This window comes from Phasianus colchicus, chromosome 3, assembly GCF_987193195.1.
Source record: "Phasianus colchicus chromosome 3, bPhaCol1.hap1.1, whole genome shotgun sequence".
In the NCBI taxonomy this organism is placed as follows: Eukaryota; Metazoa; Chordata; class Aves; order Galliformes; family Phasianidae; genus Phasianus; species Phasianus colchicus.
This window is the reverse complement of record NC_143438.1, coordinates 7811518-7828482: the sequence shown is the minus strand read 5'-3', so window position 1 is coordinate 7828482 and position 16965 is coordinate 7811518. Positions and strand designations below refer to the sequence as shown.

The window sequence follows — 16965 nt, the reverse complement described above, 5'->3', positions numbered from 1 at the left end:
TAAATGGAGTTAAGCAGTAAAAGGAAGCAGTAAAGATTAACACTCCCTTTGGAGAAGTGACTTAGCAGTTACTTCCATTTCTTAAACTTAAGAAACACTAATTTGCTCCATGCTATATGAACACAAAAAGTCAGTCAAACATAGGAGTAAAGACAAAAATGCACAAATCTGAGAGGCAAAGACTTCCAGCAACTAAACGTTTTACTTACCAAATAAAGACTACCTACTCTGGAAAACAAACCGACCTGCTGTCTATGAAGAGAAGACATTTTGAAAAAAAGAAACTGATTACCTAACCCATACAAAGAACCATACAAAATATGTTATGGAAAACAAACTGTAAACAACACAAAAGGAGTGAAAACTTCAAGAATCATAAAACAAGAAGCCAAAATTATAACATTAATATTCCACAAATGGTTACCCTAAAAAATTATCATATACTTCTCTCAAAACTATGAAATGCTGTTGTGACTCTGATCAACCTGTTCAGTTTTGATACCGTACTACTCCTCCTGATTTGCCAATACCCACACTGAGGCACAGCACTAAAAGAAATAAAATGCTACAGGTATAATTCTTAGTGCAGGCCTTAATGATGAGACTTTCTACATGACAGTCTCCTTCACAAGAGCCCAAAGGATGCCAACCACCACCTCAGCTCTGTCCAAGCCAGCCTCAGACATAGCAGGAGCTGAAAGCCTTCTGCATGTCAGAAAACAGACCTTTCAGAAATGGAAGTACCTATATTGCCTCCTTTCTTTATCAGATTCTATCAATAGTTCACAAGCCCTGCACTCCAGATCACCTTTCATTGAACTGCTTTTAGCAGTTACTCTTTGGTACATTAAGAAACCTCCTGATCCAGGTACCACATCTGTGAAGTTACTCATTTACTATTGGAAGAACTAAAATGGCTGGTTTTTATTATTTCATGAAAGCATTTTATAAACATGGCTACTGACACCACCAATAAAAATTAGTTTAAATTAATGATTGATGGCTCTTCCTACACAGTTTACCAGCGCTGCAGACTGAAAACAAGAAGAGCACCTTATTTTGTAGGGATGGAAAAGCAAGGAAGGAACCACCAGAGATCTAATCATGTTTTCATTCATACATTTCTCAACTCTCAAATTACATCTCCGATCAGAGAGCTAAATATGAACTTATTAAAATAGGAAGTTTCATTAAATGCAGGCATCCAAAACCCATCAATGGAAATAGATGGGGAGGAGGAATGCTCCCTTGCAGACGATCTGACCAATTTAAAGAGTTAGCACTATGCAAACCTAGTGCTCAGTCCACTAAGTGCCTTCAAAAAATACTTCACAGATATTATCTCTGCATAATTTATTAGATGTTGCATAGTAATGGCTGCAAACAATCATTAATTTTCTGTACCTCAGCCCTTTTAATAAGCTCAGAAATAACCAAGTTACCACAGTTCAGCTGAGGCTGAGCCACACAGCAATTGCAAGGTAGCAAAGTCTGCCTGGCCCACAGACACTTGAGAAAGCTCACATGGTTCACAAAACAGTAAATAAAATCAAACAAAAGGAACAATTGAAAGCATTTTGTAAAAAGTAGCAATGAACATTTGGCAACTTCACATTTTTTAAGCTGAAATGGATGCACAAAGCAGCTTGGAGGCCCAGGCTTCCATACAGTCATGTGTAAATTAAAACCTACAGCCCCAGAGTTAAAATTAGATAGTATTGATAACAGGGAAAAATGCTATTTTCTAGCCATTTTACACTCATTACTAATAGCATATATTGCTTATATTGCCATAAGTGCCAGGAGGAAAAAAACACTAATTGGATAGCATAAGCATGCCTACGAGACGAGTCCCCTGAAGCAATCTGTGAACAAATTTATTTATGAGAAAATAGTATTTTATCTCTGCAGGTGCCCAAATAAGAGCATACAGTATATGTTCCTTCCTCATACTTCTGCAGGAAGAGGAATTGCATGATGAAAAGACTGTCATTTCGTTATGGCTTTAACCAAATACTTAAGCTCTTTGCAATGCTGTATCTCACATTTCATGATTTCATGAAAGTTGTCCCAACATATAAAGTAGAAGTGACTTGGCCAGTTTCAAACAAGTTTTTTTTGTTGAATTCCAGCAGTCTCTCACAGGTTAATCTTCTGAACTGTAATGCTCAGCATAAGAAGTCATCTACAATGCATTTTTCTTCCTCAGGTGAGATCTGCCCTGTGCAGAACTATTCTAAAGCAAACATTATTATGATCTTAACTTCCAGAAGGAAACCAACCTATCATAATCAAATTTGTCTTATTAATCACTTGTACATAGGTCACTCTGAAAGTAACATCTATTTCTTTCCATGGAAACTATAACAGCTGAGAATTTACTCTTCGTAGCTACAAAACACTTTTTCAACATAGTTAATACTATTTGCTATGCATTTTTGCCAGCCATGAACAAGAGCCTTTATGCCGTGCTTGTCAAAATCTGCATGGCCATCTGGAAGGTGGTTTGTCTTTCACACTGCTGTCACCACTGCTGTAACGCAGCACCCACTGCCTGCCTCACTGTGCTCATGTTCACTGCTTGGTCTCCAGAAACATTCAGCAAGAATCAGTCAATTCCCCTTGGACTCTGAGATATCCCATCAGGACCCACAGACTTGCCAGACACTGATGTTCCTCAGCGGTCACAAACCTGATCCTTGCTTACAGAGGGAGGAACAGTGCTTTCCCAATCCCCTCCTACCAAACCAAGCATTTGAGGGCTCTGTGCAAGCAGTTATTAGGGAAGATGGAGGCCAAAAAGGTTAGTACCTGAGCCTTCTCCTTGTCTTTTGCTACCAGAAGATCATTTAAAACACAACACATCCAATTAACATGCAGCATTTTCAGTGGAGTTTTACCTGAACAGCTCAAGTTCATACTCAGCTCAAGCATTTTAAAGATATGATAACTGCTCATTCTTGAACAATGTATGTGACCAGGTACAAAAGGAATAACAGCCTCAGCCTGCACACAGTGCTGGCAGGATACAGGGAGCAAAGGAGCACTGCAGGGGAAGGGAGAGAGAATTTGAGAACATGAATCTCCTTCATCCTGCAGAAATTTGCTGGGGTCTAGCTGAACATTTTAGTTCCAATTCTGCAGCAGTTGTGCTAAACACAGTTGCATGTTGAAAAAAGTGCCCTCATAAGATTTGTCTTTATACCGCAGATAAAAAATGCAGCCTCTGTGTTGCATCATCTTACAATAAAAATCAACCTGACGGCCCTGACATGTCTCAGAACAGGAGTAATTAGTGCACAGAAACAAATACAGAGGAATTGAGAATAGGAGAAAAACACTGTCAGCAAGTACTACAGTATAAGTTATAGTCAAGGAGTGAAGCACAGAAAGCATAGCTGAGACAAGAAACACATAGATGCTGCTGTACCAAGTAAAGAAGATTAGAGGTAATCAAAGCTTCCAATTTAGAATAAGCAACACAATGCTCCTGGGACTTGCTAACAGCACTCAATCTTTTAATGCTAAAATGCAATCATTTCTAGAGATAACACTTTACATAATAGCCTTGAAGAGCATGCAGAGAACGCAGGTAAGTCTAGATGATGAAAAGTAGACAAAATCAAATACAAACTGAGAAAAGGAAACTTATATAAAGGATATGCCTGCACAGAAGTGATGAGGTCTTCTGTAAAGATTAGCTTAGTATATTTAAAGGGCCTGAATGCTGATATGTTAGTCTTGGATAGCAGACCCAGCTGGATGCATGCTAATCCAGAGACTACAGTACACTTTGGTCCATGCTGCATCTACTCAGAGACAGGTAAGGACCACCATCTAGATTTCTGCATCGGGATACCAAGCATGTGATCTTGCAGTGTAGTAACCCAATGGAAGTTCCCTTTCACAGAGCTCACAGTGAGAAAATGTTTTCCTTCCTGTCTCATGCTTTCCTGGGTACTGCCAGTCCTCATCCTTTAAATTTAGCATTTAGCAAAATTAGTAAAGTCAATAAAAATTCTTAATTTAAACCATGTATTTTCATCCCACTCTACTAAAAAGTAGTCAAACATTGTTTTGACTGCTTTAAAGTACTTAAAAATCTACTTAGAATGTTATCACTCATCTTTTCTAGTTCCAGTGAGTTATGACCTGCAGTCAGCTCTGCTACTCCTGCTACAGGGGTGACAATGGAAAATCCCAGATAACAGAGTGCACAGCAGGGAGTGTGCTGCAGACACACCCAGACACACAAGCTGCACCACAAGTTAGTCATCTCTGTGCAGCCTTTACTCAGATTTTTAAAAAACCACTATTATCACCACCAGCCTTCTTACCTGAGCATGTGCTGTGTACCACATCTGAAGTAAAGCAGCAGCAGAGGCCCACTGTCCACGGTGTTTTGTTTTGTGCTTTCCTACTCCCAGCATTCCCAATGCCTCCCAGTTCCAAGTTTTGAGGGACAGCTACCAAAGCCTTACTCAACAGAAGCAGACAGACATCACCCACAGCTGCCTGATATTTGTTTTGTGCAATCAGGCCACAGGAGACCAAGGCTGAGGCCCTGTGATGCTTATCAGGGCTGCCATCCACCAGCTCAGGCTGCTTAAGGTTCCATTCAACCTGGCCTTGAACACCCCAAGGATGGGGCATCCAGCTTCTCTGGGCAGCTGTGCCACTGCCTCACCATGCTGAGTAACATCTAACCTAAATCTCTCTTCTTTTAGTTTAAACAAACCACAGCCTCAATCATCCTCCTAAAGATCAGCCCACACACTGGAGACAGTCACACAGGAGAAACAAAGAAATACATACGGTCTCTCAGAAAGTTCATAAAAGCTCTTTTAAGAGAACAAGTAGTCATTTTAAGGAAGAAGATTCAGAATAAGTAGGTCAGTTAGAAGCACTGTGTACCCTTTCAGGCAACTTCTCACAAGTTTCTGGACTCTGATAGGCACTACAGTACTTGGTGATCTGAGAAGGCAAATACTACCAAGCACTGCAGTTTTCAGTTAGTAATATTGGGAGAAGGATGTGAGTGGCCAAAGTGTGCAGTAAAATTGCAAACATTTCAGGCTTGACAAACAGAATTAAATTCAAAACTATTCAAATGAAAATTATCACATGAATTTTCCAGCACAGCTTTCCCCACTTCGAACATCACTAATATTTTAAATAAGTTAGCAGCAGTACTCAATTTCCAGCAGCAATTCTCAGTGTAAAACGGATACAGCAAAGATTTCTTCACTCAAATAGCTGTTTTACTTAAAAAGTGGTTAGAAATCATGTTTTTTTGATGACCAATCACAGAATGGCCCAGGTTGGAAGGGACCTCAAGGATCATGAATCTCCAACCCCCCCCATCACAAGCATGGCCACCAGCCTCCATTAACTCCAGACCAGTTCAGTTTATTTAACATACACCCACAAAGGACAGCATGAAAGTAGAACAATAAGCTACAGGAGAAGCTGCAGCTAAGGCAAATGTCCCATGCAAAGGCTTTTAGTTTCTAACAGCACCATGGCAAAGACCTGATCTGCTTCACATGGAAAAACATAGGGAGAGGGGAAAAAAAGTAGTAAAACTGTTTTTAAAAAAAGTCATAAGTTTCCCAATCTAGATCTCAGAGAAAAGCAATTAACACACACAACATCCTTTCCCCTCCATTAACAATGAATCTTCAACATACCTTCTACTTAAGAAAAAACCCTGCATCTTCCTAATTTAATCCAAATTGGTGACAGTGCCCTTTTCCCATGTAAGTACTGCATGTTATCACTGACATTTCTATTTTCTTTCTTTTATAAGTGCCTTTTTTGACCCATCATGAAGGTGGAGCTACCTTGAAAAGACTGTAAGAACTTATAATTCCACTTCTAACAAACTGGAATTTTTATAAAACTCATTTTACCTATTAGTCAGGAGTACAAGAGCCTTTTCAAAACATCCAAGTGCACTGCATACAGGCCACAAGTTTCTGCCTTTTTTCCCCCCCAATAAATTCTCAAATAGAAACCAATACCATGGCTCAGAGCACACAGATTAAATAGCTCAGAAAACATACCAGAATAGCAAAACACTGAGGGCATGTGGCCAGCAAAACACCATGGGTCTGCACTTCTGCACTTAAACTAGCACAAAGTTACAAGATGTCATTCCGTAACAACCAGCTGACACTGAAACCTCAAATAAAGTTTCAAGAAACACGGCGTAGCATACACAATTCTACCTGTGAGCTTAAAGATAAATTATACTAAGGGCACAGTTTGCACATCTTCATTTTCTGAAAAGAAAAAAAAGATTCTCCCCTTCCCATTGCCACATTCACATCTGCAAAACTGAAACTCCAAAAGCTATTTTAGAGGATGCAGCCTACCCTAAACAATAGTTAGACAAAAGGGATTACACTGATGCCTATCTAGGTTCAGCACTCATCTTCCATGCCCTGCTGAGCATTTTAAAACAGAACTGGCATGAGTTAACATCCAGCTTTTACCATGGAGAAGTCAGACATTCGTTTCCTTCAACACAGAGCTTCTGACAGCAAGAGGGAAATCAAGACATGGAGCTGGGAGGAACTGAACACCTACTGAATTGATTAAAAATTGAAGACACTGTTCCATTGAAGGAGAGCTGCATCCTTTTTGAATGACACATTTTCAAAGCGCTGTCACTGTTTTACTGATGGACATATGTTACTCCCTAATCAATTTCTGCAGATTGAGTAACGACTGACATTCAATATCATAAACTGTAAATAAAATGACTGTTGAAAAGTTACAATTATATACTGAAAACCAGGAATACAACATGGAAGTGTTATAAATATCTCAAAAACGCAAAGGACTTGGATGATCTTCAAAAGCACAGTGCATGGTAAGCTCTGTCTAGTCTTCAATGATCTGTTTACCACAACAGCTTTTCCCTTTTGGTTTTCATCTTGGATCTCAACCAGAACACACATGAAGAATCAACCCTTTGAAAGGGTAGATAACAGCAGAACAAGGAGAAAGGGTTTTAAGTTGAAGAAGGGAAGATTTAGGTTGGATGCCAGGGGGAAGTTCTTTACTATGAGAGTGGTGAGGTGCTGGAACAGCTGCCCAGAGAGGTTGTGGATGCCCCATCCCTGGAGGTGTTCAAGGCCAGGTTGGATGGGGCCCTGGGCAGCCTGGTCTAGCATTAAATGAGGAGGTTGGTGGCCCTGCATGTGGCAGGGAGGTTGGAGATTCATGATCCTTGAGGTCCCTTCCAACCTGGGCCATTCTGCGATTCTCTGAAGAATGCAGCATTTCCTCACAGAAATGCCAGTTTCTCATAGACATTTTCAGCAGTGAGGAAGAAAGCTTATGGGATTTTCTGTTGTTGGTTCTCCCAGATCCCCCAAAACATTCTTTGAGGAGATTGGTAGTACTGCATCTCATTCTACACCTTCCATTAGCCTTCCAGCCCTAGTCCCCAAATAGCCTTTCCCTAGCTGCTGACATGACAGAAGACAATTCACTCAGGAAGCCATCTTTTGCACTTCCTAACGTGTCCATTTCTGTGCCCACACTGAAGCTGCATTTCTCAAGGGCACTCCAATCAAGAATGCAGGTTCAGCAGCAACAAGGCTTGCTTACACCAGAAGAATAAGAACTATTCCAAATTCTCCTTAAGTTTAACGAGCTCTACAGAAAATGCCAGATAGTTCCCAGACCATTTCTTCCAGAATAGCACAGCCACTGTGGTCACAATAATAACAAGCTGTGAAATGGCAAAACCTGAAAACCAGCTGCACAATACACTTCTGACAGAGCCTTCAGAAACACCAACACAGAGCAGCACTGTGCAGGAAACAGCAGATGCTCTCTGCTCTTACCCCACTCCATAAGTGCAAAGTAATCAAACACAGCTACTGCTTGCTGAGCGTTCAGAGGACACATGAGCAATATATTAAGCTCTTGAGTTGCATGCGTCAGAAACAGAAGTGTTATTTTCCCAACACAACGGTTTTTGTTCCAGCCTGACTTCATTGGATGAAACTCTCTGAAAACAAATGCCAAGTCTAAAGGAAATTCAGAAACATTTCAAAATAAGGAAGGACAACAGGCATGGCAGAGGAAAAAATATTGAAATGCTTAGGATTTGCATGATTTGGGAAGGTGGCACGACTGAGCCAACATAAGTCGGAAGTTCTGCAAACCTGCATCACATTGTATGTATAAATGATTCACACCAAGAGGTACCAACACTGAGGGCCATACAGCAGCTTCACCAGTAGAAAGCTTCCACCAGTTGCAACAGAACACTCCACTGAGTTGTCTTCAGCAAAAGTTCATCTACTGTAAAACAAGCCTGAGCTTATGAATCACAAAGTCAAATCGTATTTGAAACAACAATTCAACAAAACAAGTATTAAAAGTTACACAGCAAGGAATGCTGGTCACTGTATAAATGCATTCATTTTGCAGACAAACTTTCCCTTCCATCATCACAACCAATCATTTTTTTCCATTTTATTTGCAAATCTAAAATGTTCCTTAAGATAAATTTAACGGAAAAAGTACTAAACATCAATAGATTCAGTAAGCTATTTGTAAAACAAAGGCTATTATTTAGACAATAGCACACTACACTTTTTATCAAGCTCACAATCTATTTTTAACATATCAATATCCTTGTAAATGCACTCATGGATAAGCACGCCATTCCAGCCACAGCAGCTGCTTTGATTCACATTTACAAAATACTTAGAATTCTTGGAATACACAAACTGCAAAAAGAAGATGCAGTGACGCCACAAACCTCAGCATAAGCCAGCACAAGCTTCCTAGCCATGCTGCTACTGAACATGAACAGAGCCCACAAGCACCTACCCTGTGCCAGTGAACAATAATATTGAAGCTGAAGATACAACAGAGGCTTAACTGGGAAGTTTGCTATACAATTAACACAAGCACACAAATGTTTCAGAAGCCTTTCCGCTGCTGAATTGATGTGCCTCTAAACAAGGTCCAGTACATAAGCTGCAAAATATATTCATGGCTTAATCTGCCAAAAGAATGGTTGAGGTAAATACTACTTCATTGAGAACAAAAGTTACTACAGGGTGATCTTTAATAGGCGCATACGTGTTTAAGGATGTCTGTTTAGAACAGAACACAATGCCAAATTAAAAGTTGAGGCTGATGACTAAGGAATTTATTAGTACAGGAGACAGTTACGAATTTCATTAGATTATGAGGGTTACCTCCTTCAGAAAAAATATTTTTGATAGTTGAGTTTAAAATAAAACCAGAACTGCAGAGGCTAATTAATACCAATCAAGCACAACAGCTTCAGAAATGCATACGCTCATTGTTCTACAAAGAATGGGAGATGAAATAATGGGACACCCTCCCATGCTATTGGAAATAGCTCATCTAACTCCTACTCTTCACCAGCACAGATACCTTGAGCTTGTATAGTTGATTTGTAACTCCTGTCAGCATATTTTTCTGATTTTCAACCTGCTTGTTAACATGCCAACCTGCTACCTCCGCTTCCAGTCATTACCCACTGTGTGACACAGAAGGATCATGAAGACGTTGCACACAAAGCTCAAGCTACAGCAGACTTCAAGCTCTGATGATCAACTTTATATCAACGTAAGTCATATGCTGACTAAACAAGCTTACAGGCATTCTCAACTCTCTTGAGAAAAGAAACACAGCACTACTTCTAGGCAGCACTGTGACTGCTCCAGTTACTGTGGTGCTTCAGATCTCAAGTTAACTTGCTACCAACTCCTGTGGCCAAAATAGATACTCAGTAGCAGCTCTCTTCATATGCTGTGCTTATTGAACACATACAATTCTCTGTCTGCAGCCAACGCTTCCACACTTCCATAGAGCCTATGTCACACTCTGCAGCTGTTAACCAAAATACAAGGAATTACACAATTAAGCAACAGTATCTGCACAGCACTGCCGCAGCAGCTGGCATTTCACTACAGTAGGCAGCAATTGCTTCCATTAATAGATTCAAAGCAGGCCAGCTAAGCAAAGACACCCTATGACTTTTCCACCACTAGGCTCAGCCCTCCCATGCAGGGGACAGCAGCAGCACAGTCGGGCCACCCCTACTGCTACTCAGTTTGCACTCAGCCTCAGAGGGATAAAGGCCTTCAAGTTTGCTAATGTCTCAACCACAACAGCAACTAGTACTTTTGGCAGCCCAAAGATTTAGCTCTAATCTCATTACTGCAAGTACCACACGATGACTCCCTGAATACCAGATGCCTGCCTGCGCATGCTGCGTTGCAGGCCTGAGACAAAGAAGGAATTTATTTTATCACCAAGAATTTGCACAAAGACTGGCAGCCCAGGGCCATGCAGTCCATAGGTCTGTGCTGAACAGAAGTTCTGTGCACTGCATGTCTTTGGGCTGAAGTTCCATGGAACAGGGACTTTCTCCTGCACCTGCTGAAGTATTTTAGATCCAGTGTCACTACAGTACAGATCTCATTTAACATTGGCAACTATTGCAATCGAAAAATTTGAAATTTTCCCATATACATATTTAATAAACCTACTAGATACACCAAGCAAAGGTAATCTTGGTTTCAAAGAGAAGAAAACTGTCTCTATAACTTATACCAGGGGGGCAAACGAGGTGAAAGAAAAGCTTTTCTTTTAGTACCAATCTCCCCAAAGAAAAGCACAAACATCACTCAACTCTAAAAGAGCTGCTCATTTTCTAAATTCATTATTCATTTTGATAAGCAACATGTTCAAGGTGTATTGAATAGTAATCCAAATCTCAACACATCTGGCTACAATAAGCAAATGCACACATACCTTCCCCTTCTAAACAAAGAAGCTACGTGTGCCTAAAAGGCCTGCTAATCTCTTTAAGAGATCTTCTCACATTCTATTATGTGGGCATTTCTAACATAAAAAAATGCATGTGTGTTCAAAGCAGAACCTCATTTTATTGTTCTCTGCTCAGTTATACTTGAAAACAATACTCAGTAATCCAAAAGCAGAGAATGTCTACAAAATAAAGGCTGCCTAAGCATGGTATCATCAAAAATAGCTTTCCTTCCCTTCAAAGACTTGATTCCTGTTCTAAAATACTGCCAGCTAAGTTCTACTAGTTGCCCACAATTCCAACATTGCAATTGGTAGTTTCCTCTAGCAATGCCACTAAAAGACCAGAGCACAAGGTCCTGCCTGACAGCTGCCTGGATTCTGCGAGTACTGTAAAATAACAGGTATTCTATTTAACCACGGCTCAGGCTATGTTAGAAAGAACAAAGAACCAGGTCACAAATTCATAATCCAAAATACTGGAATTTAACACATGGTAATTTGAGACAGAAGTGTTAAAATGGTGATTTTATGGAACTGCAATCTAGTATTCCAGCTGAAGCATAAATGAATGAAAGCAATTAAAAAATGGTTCTGAAATGTCCTTTTCCAGTCATACATTTTATAATTAACACACCTCTTCCATAAAGATTCAAAGCTAACAGCTCACATCCTGAACACCAACGTCTACCAGGAAGCTAACAGAAGGGGTCAAAGTCAGATTGCCTTTACAGTTTCCTGTAGACAGATGAAGGTGCTGCCTGCTGTTATTTTCTCATTTACCTCAGGTGAAAATCCATAGCATACACATCAAAGTCATAAATTTACTGATCACTCCTTCAGATGCGGAAATTATTAGCTGTCTTATCTCAGCTTCCACAAGTTCCATTCCCTCCCTACAGTAGTGCTATTCTGTCATTTTTGATGCTATTTAAAGCAATACACACACACGAAGTACCACCGTGACCACATGAAGGACTCTCTACTAAAAATAAGACCATCCCAAAATCATGTTGTCACCTCCCTACCTCAGAGAAAACTGTTTTTAAGAAAAAAGTTTTAGGACAAGATACCTAGCGATTAAATCCGTGGTTCAGATTTTCATCTTTGAAGTCTCCTGGCCTACAAAAACCAGACAGACCCTATGCATACGCCTGTCCCTAGCTATTTGTACTACTAAAGAGTTAAGCTTAATAAAGCAAAGAAAACCAAACAAATTCAGCAAATCCGAGTGATTTAAGACACAAAAAGAGTTTTACTTAAGTAGAACTCAGCCTTGTTCCTATTTGTCTGTTATCAAATTGATGATGATAGCAGACAGCAAACAAGTTCTAAAACAGAAAATAATTATGCCAGACAAGGAAGATGACTTCAGAGGAAAGTGATAATTTTACAATCAGTCACATAATCTGATTTCTCATTTTCTGACTCAAGATCTTTTATAAAGCAAAGTCTGCAGAAGGGTACTGTGCTTTGATGAAATAAATTGCCCAACAGATGTTTTTGGTGTTTTTCTTTTTGTTCAGTCAAAACGGTATCTCAGTTCTGTCTCCATAGCTCACCATTTATTTCTGTCAAGCCAAATATTTTGTTTACTAACAAGAAGTATGCCATGAACTGTTGTCAGGGAATCAAAATAAACTTTTCAGACCCAGTGTTAAAAAAGCATAGCTGAAAGGTAAGGTTGGAGGAAAGCCTACCATAACAAGCAAAAGCAGAGGTGGCAACAGTAAAACCTCGTTTGTTCTGCTAAAAAACAATACTAAAACATTTTGACAGTACTAAAAAAACATTGCCTCTAACATGAATGAAAACCTTCAGTAACCCAGACTGTGGTTTTGTATTTCCAGTACAAAAAATACAATCCTTGAGATATTTTGAAAGCCTGTCTAACCCAATGCTGTAACATATTTCATAGTTATGTTTCAATAATGTACACTTTATATTGCCAACCAAATACAAACAGTTATACCATTGACAGAGGACAAACTTTTGAAACATAACCCATTTGAGGGAGAAAACAGATGGAAGACTGAATAGGTTACACCATAGGAATACCTTTAAGGCAGACAAAGGAAAGTACTGCTATTAATAACAGTAAAGCAAAGGCTAAAGGCACAAATCTTTGCTAGCAACAGTGAATACACCTGAAATCTGCTAATGAAAACTTTCTGAACTCTGCCTGCTATTCCTACAGTCAGTAAAGATGTTTGTGCGTCTTTCAGACTCAGACTGTCAGGTTTACCATGTTTTGTTTTTCCTTCTTTGTTAGTTTAGAAAGCTATTAGCACAGAATGAAAGGCCCGCTGCTTACAAAAGGGACAAAATGTTTAGTAACAATTACTATCTTGTAGCTGTGTTTGTTAAGGGAGACATGCTGCATGATCTAGGAAAAGGAGTCAGAACCCACTGATGGTTCAAAGTTACAGCTTTACAACTGACACACAGTGAAAGTTGGACAGATGACGGCAGTCTTGGATTTTAGGCTTTTCTCACCACTTGCAAAACAATTGTAGTTTTCCCATCTGAAATCCTTCAGAAGTATCCTTAATAAGTTGTAGATATCAATTAACAGCATGCATCTGAATTTAGATTTAACTCAAGAACTCCCTACAGAATAGGCAGAACTACTTAAATCTGATATTCCTTAACTTGCTTTTGGAAGAACATCTATTATAATCATGAATCTTAATTTGCTTTAGAAAATTCTGTCAATACATTTAAAATGACAACTGGGAAAACAGAACAAAGCAAACAAAGAGCAGGGTCCTTACTTCCACCCTCCTTCACCCAGCCCCCAAACTATAGTTTCTCAGCTTCAGCTCAACTAAGAAAAGCAGCCCTGGAAACCAAGTTTTGTTCAGAAGACCATTTTTTTCTAATTCCAAAGCACAGTACAGTACAAGCTTGTATTTCTATTCCTCAAAAAAAAAAAAAATCCATATAAAAAGTAAAAAGTTAACACCAAACAGAATATTAAAATCATGCAATCCAGCACAATGATCACTCAAACAAGGGAAATGATTTCTGCAATGACACAGTTACTCTGAAAGAAATAAATCCAGTTGAGCTATGTAAAAACAAGCTACACAAAGAAAACCAAAAATCCATTTGACATCTCTAACCCTGCCAAGGCATCCATCCAAGTACAAGCAACACTACTCAGCAATTCAGAGTCAGCCTATATAGACATTTTATTTGGGTACACATGGAAGAAGAATGGGATTCTTTCTTCAACATGGGAATTAAATTCCTTATCAGAAATGAACAGTTTAAAACTGAAAAAAAGGTAAGGATTTTCACAAGGCATCACAGCCTAGCCACAATACCTGCCATTTAGAAGGTACCCAAACCATATTTTTGCACCAGTGAGTTACTTCTGAGCACTGGCATTTCCAGTCTTCTCAAGTCAGGAAGCTGCTTCCTTCCAACACACAAGTCAAATGTTTAGCAGCCAGCCAAGTCCTGGACCAGCAGCAGGCCTGCCAGCATACCTATTGATAATGAGATGCCACACAAGTGTCACAGTGTATCCATAACATCTTGACACAACCAGAAGCCAGCTCAGATCAGGTAAAAAGAACTTACATCTATTACAGGCATTCATCAAATGGTTTGGGTTGGAAGAGACCTTTAAGATCATATAGTTCCAACCCCCTGCTGTAGGCAGGGACACTTCCCACTAGACCAAGTTGCTCATAGCCCCATCCAGCCTGGCCTTCAATGCAAGGGAGGAGGCATCCACAACCTCACTAGGCGACCTGTTCCAGTGTCTCACCTTCACAGTGTCTTACCTTCACAGTAAAGAATTTCTCCCTAATATCTAGTCTAAATTTGACCTCTTCCTACTTAGAACCACTTCTTGTCATCCTGTTGCTACTGCCCTTATAAAAGTCCCTCCCCAGTAGCCTCCTTCAGGTACTGGAAGGCCACTATAAGGCCCCCCCCAGAGCCTTCTCTTCTCCCAGGCAGATCAACACAAGACACGCACAAGCTTTCAAATGAGTCAATGAATACCTGAAGCCAGCTGCACAACAAGCAAAATTCACAATTAACAGTCTCTACATTAAACCAGCTGGTTCTTAAGCTCCTTAGATCATCAAAATAATGATTTTTAAACTCGGATTCTATCATTGCTTTTTTAAACTTTATTTGTATTTCATGCTTTATACCTGTAAGAATAGTATTAACTCTTTAAAGTGAGTGGATTGGATTTGACTGTAGCAGTGTTGTGACAGACAACACGCACACAGCTCAATAATCAATTACAAAAACACACCTTCCAAAACAGTCTCAAGAAATCCAAGATCCCCATTTTGTGGGGATCACACAAAGATCTTTGAAAAGAGCTGGGAAACAAGCACAGCTCTTTCAAGACCAACACATTAGCTATAACGATGATCCTAAGAACTACACCAATTGGATTTCAGTTGAACCGGCACGAGCACAGCTATATTCCTGTATTCAGATTCATGTGAGGGGGGCCTTCATATCTGGACCTTCAAGTTCTTTGTTGCCCAAGATCTTTTCTGCTGGAAAACTACTGAAACATTGCCTTTGAACGAACAAAAAAAAAAAAAATGTATATATATAGACTCATACTAGTTTCTTCATAGCTATTCCAAACTCAAATATATTCTTAATGAAATCTCGAACAGGAAGGATTTGTTCAGACGAACACACACCTCTACAGCCATGAAAACGAACCCACGCTCCACGGCATCACAAATATTTAACAGCTCAACCAAGCAGGGTTGTCAACAGGTAACCCAAGAGATAAGCGCACACCAGCACCGCTCCGCCGCACCTCCCCACGCTCCCTCAAAGGAAAGAAATCTTTTCCTGTTCCGATCTATTTTTACAGTCTGGTGCATTGGTATTTCTGGATTGCTTCCAGGGGTATTCTTTAGCGGGGCATCACGACTACACACGCCAGATTTCGGGATTATTTTCTCTCGTTCTCGCAGGCTGTTTCCCAGCCCATCTCCTCACCGCCCGCTCCCGTCGCCGCCCCCCTCCCGGACACCGCGCTGCCCGCCGCCTTCCCCAACCCCCCCGGCGGTGGGGTTTACCTTTCGCCCTGCTTGCTGTTGGAAGGCGGCGGGTGCAGCACGGTCTGGTTGCCCTCCATCTCCACCACGCACTTGGTGTTCAGCTCCAGCTCTGCAAGGAGAGGCGGCACGGGGCTGCAGCCGGCGGGCGGGCTGGCTCCCCTCTCCCCGCACCCGCTCGGGTCCCCGCTTACCTCTCCTGTTCATGGGCCGGACCCTGACGGCCACTTTCACCTTGGTGTCCGACATCTTTTCCCACCCCCCCCGTCTGCGCCGGGCGGCCCCGCTCAGCGGCACCGCGCAGCGCCAACGTCCATGCCGGGCCGGGGCGAGGCGGGGGCCGGGGAGAAGGAGAAGGAGGAGGAGGAGGAGGAGGAGGAGGAGGAGAGGGAGGCGGAGGGCGGGCGGCGGCGCAGCCCCAGTCGCCTCCCCGCTCAGCCGGCTCTGGCGCTGCCTGCCGACGGCATCGTTTGCATAACTGCCGCCGCCGCCCCGCCAATCCCGGCCGCCATCTTCCGCCGCGAGCGCGGCGGGGAGGCGCCGAGCAACATCGGAAAAAGCCGAGCGCCTTCGGCACGGGAAGCGGAGCTACCACGCCTCCCCTCAGGCCGCCGCCGAAGGAAGGTGCGCGGGCGGAGAAAAGGCCGAGCAGCGCCCCGCCGCGGCGAAATAAAGGGAGGAGCGGCGCATGCGCAGGGAGGGACGGGAAGCCGGGCGTTGCGCCTCGCCCTCACGCTGCCCGCCCGGCACGTGACGCTGGCAGGCGGGGCGGTGCCGCCATCCCGCAGCCGTTAAAAGGCGCAGCGCCCAGAGCGCTGTCCTTTATTTTTTTATCTTTATGAGGGCGAGATGAGGTGGTCTGCGCGATCCCCCGCGCTGTGGCTCATAGCTGTGCTTGGTGAAGACGCGTGCTGCCCCTTGTGTGGTATTTGGGCAACAGCAACCCGGAGCCTGCAGGGAATTCTTGAGCAAAAGGCGCACCGTGCTCGAATTCAAAATCTGTCAAGTGCCAAATCTGCTGCTTCTCCAGACCGGCGGATTTTCCCGAGTGCCTGCCCAAATACGGCGGGAGGGAGTTGTGTCC

The 16965-nt window shown here is 41.8% G+C and overlaps 1 protein-coding gene across 8 annotated transcripts in view; it reads right to left on the bottom strand.

Annotated features, from left to right (window-relative positions):
* Positions 1–16532, bottom strand: part of KIF13A (kinesin family member 13A) — a 123873-nt gene extending 107341 nt beyond the window's left edge. For 5 of the 8 annotated variants that reach the window (XM_090136882.1, XM_090136883.1, XM_090136877.1 and 2 more), the window contains exons 1-2: positions 16076–16532; positions 15903–15993 (exon numbers count right to left, since the gene is read on the bottom strand). In XM_090136882.1, coding sequence (XP_089993008.1) covers positions 15903–15993; positions 16076–16130 — 146 coding nt within the window. In that variant the 5' untranslated portion in view covers positions 16131–16532. Of the gene's footprint in view, positions 1–15902; positions 15994–16075 lie in introns of those variants that run through there. The other 3 variants (XM_090136879.1, XM_090136884.1, XM_090136880.1) reach the window with 2 other exon arrangements.
* Positions 16533–16965: the final 433 nt, after the last annotated feature.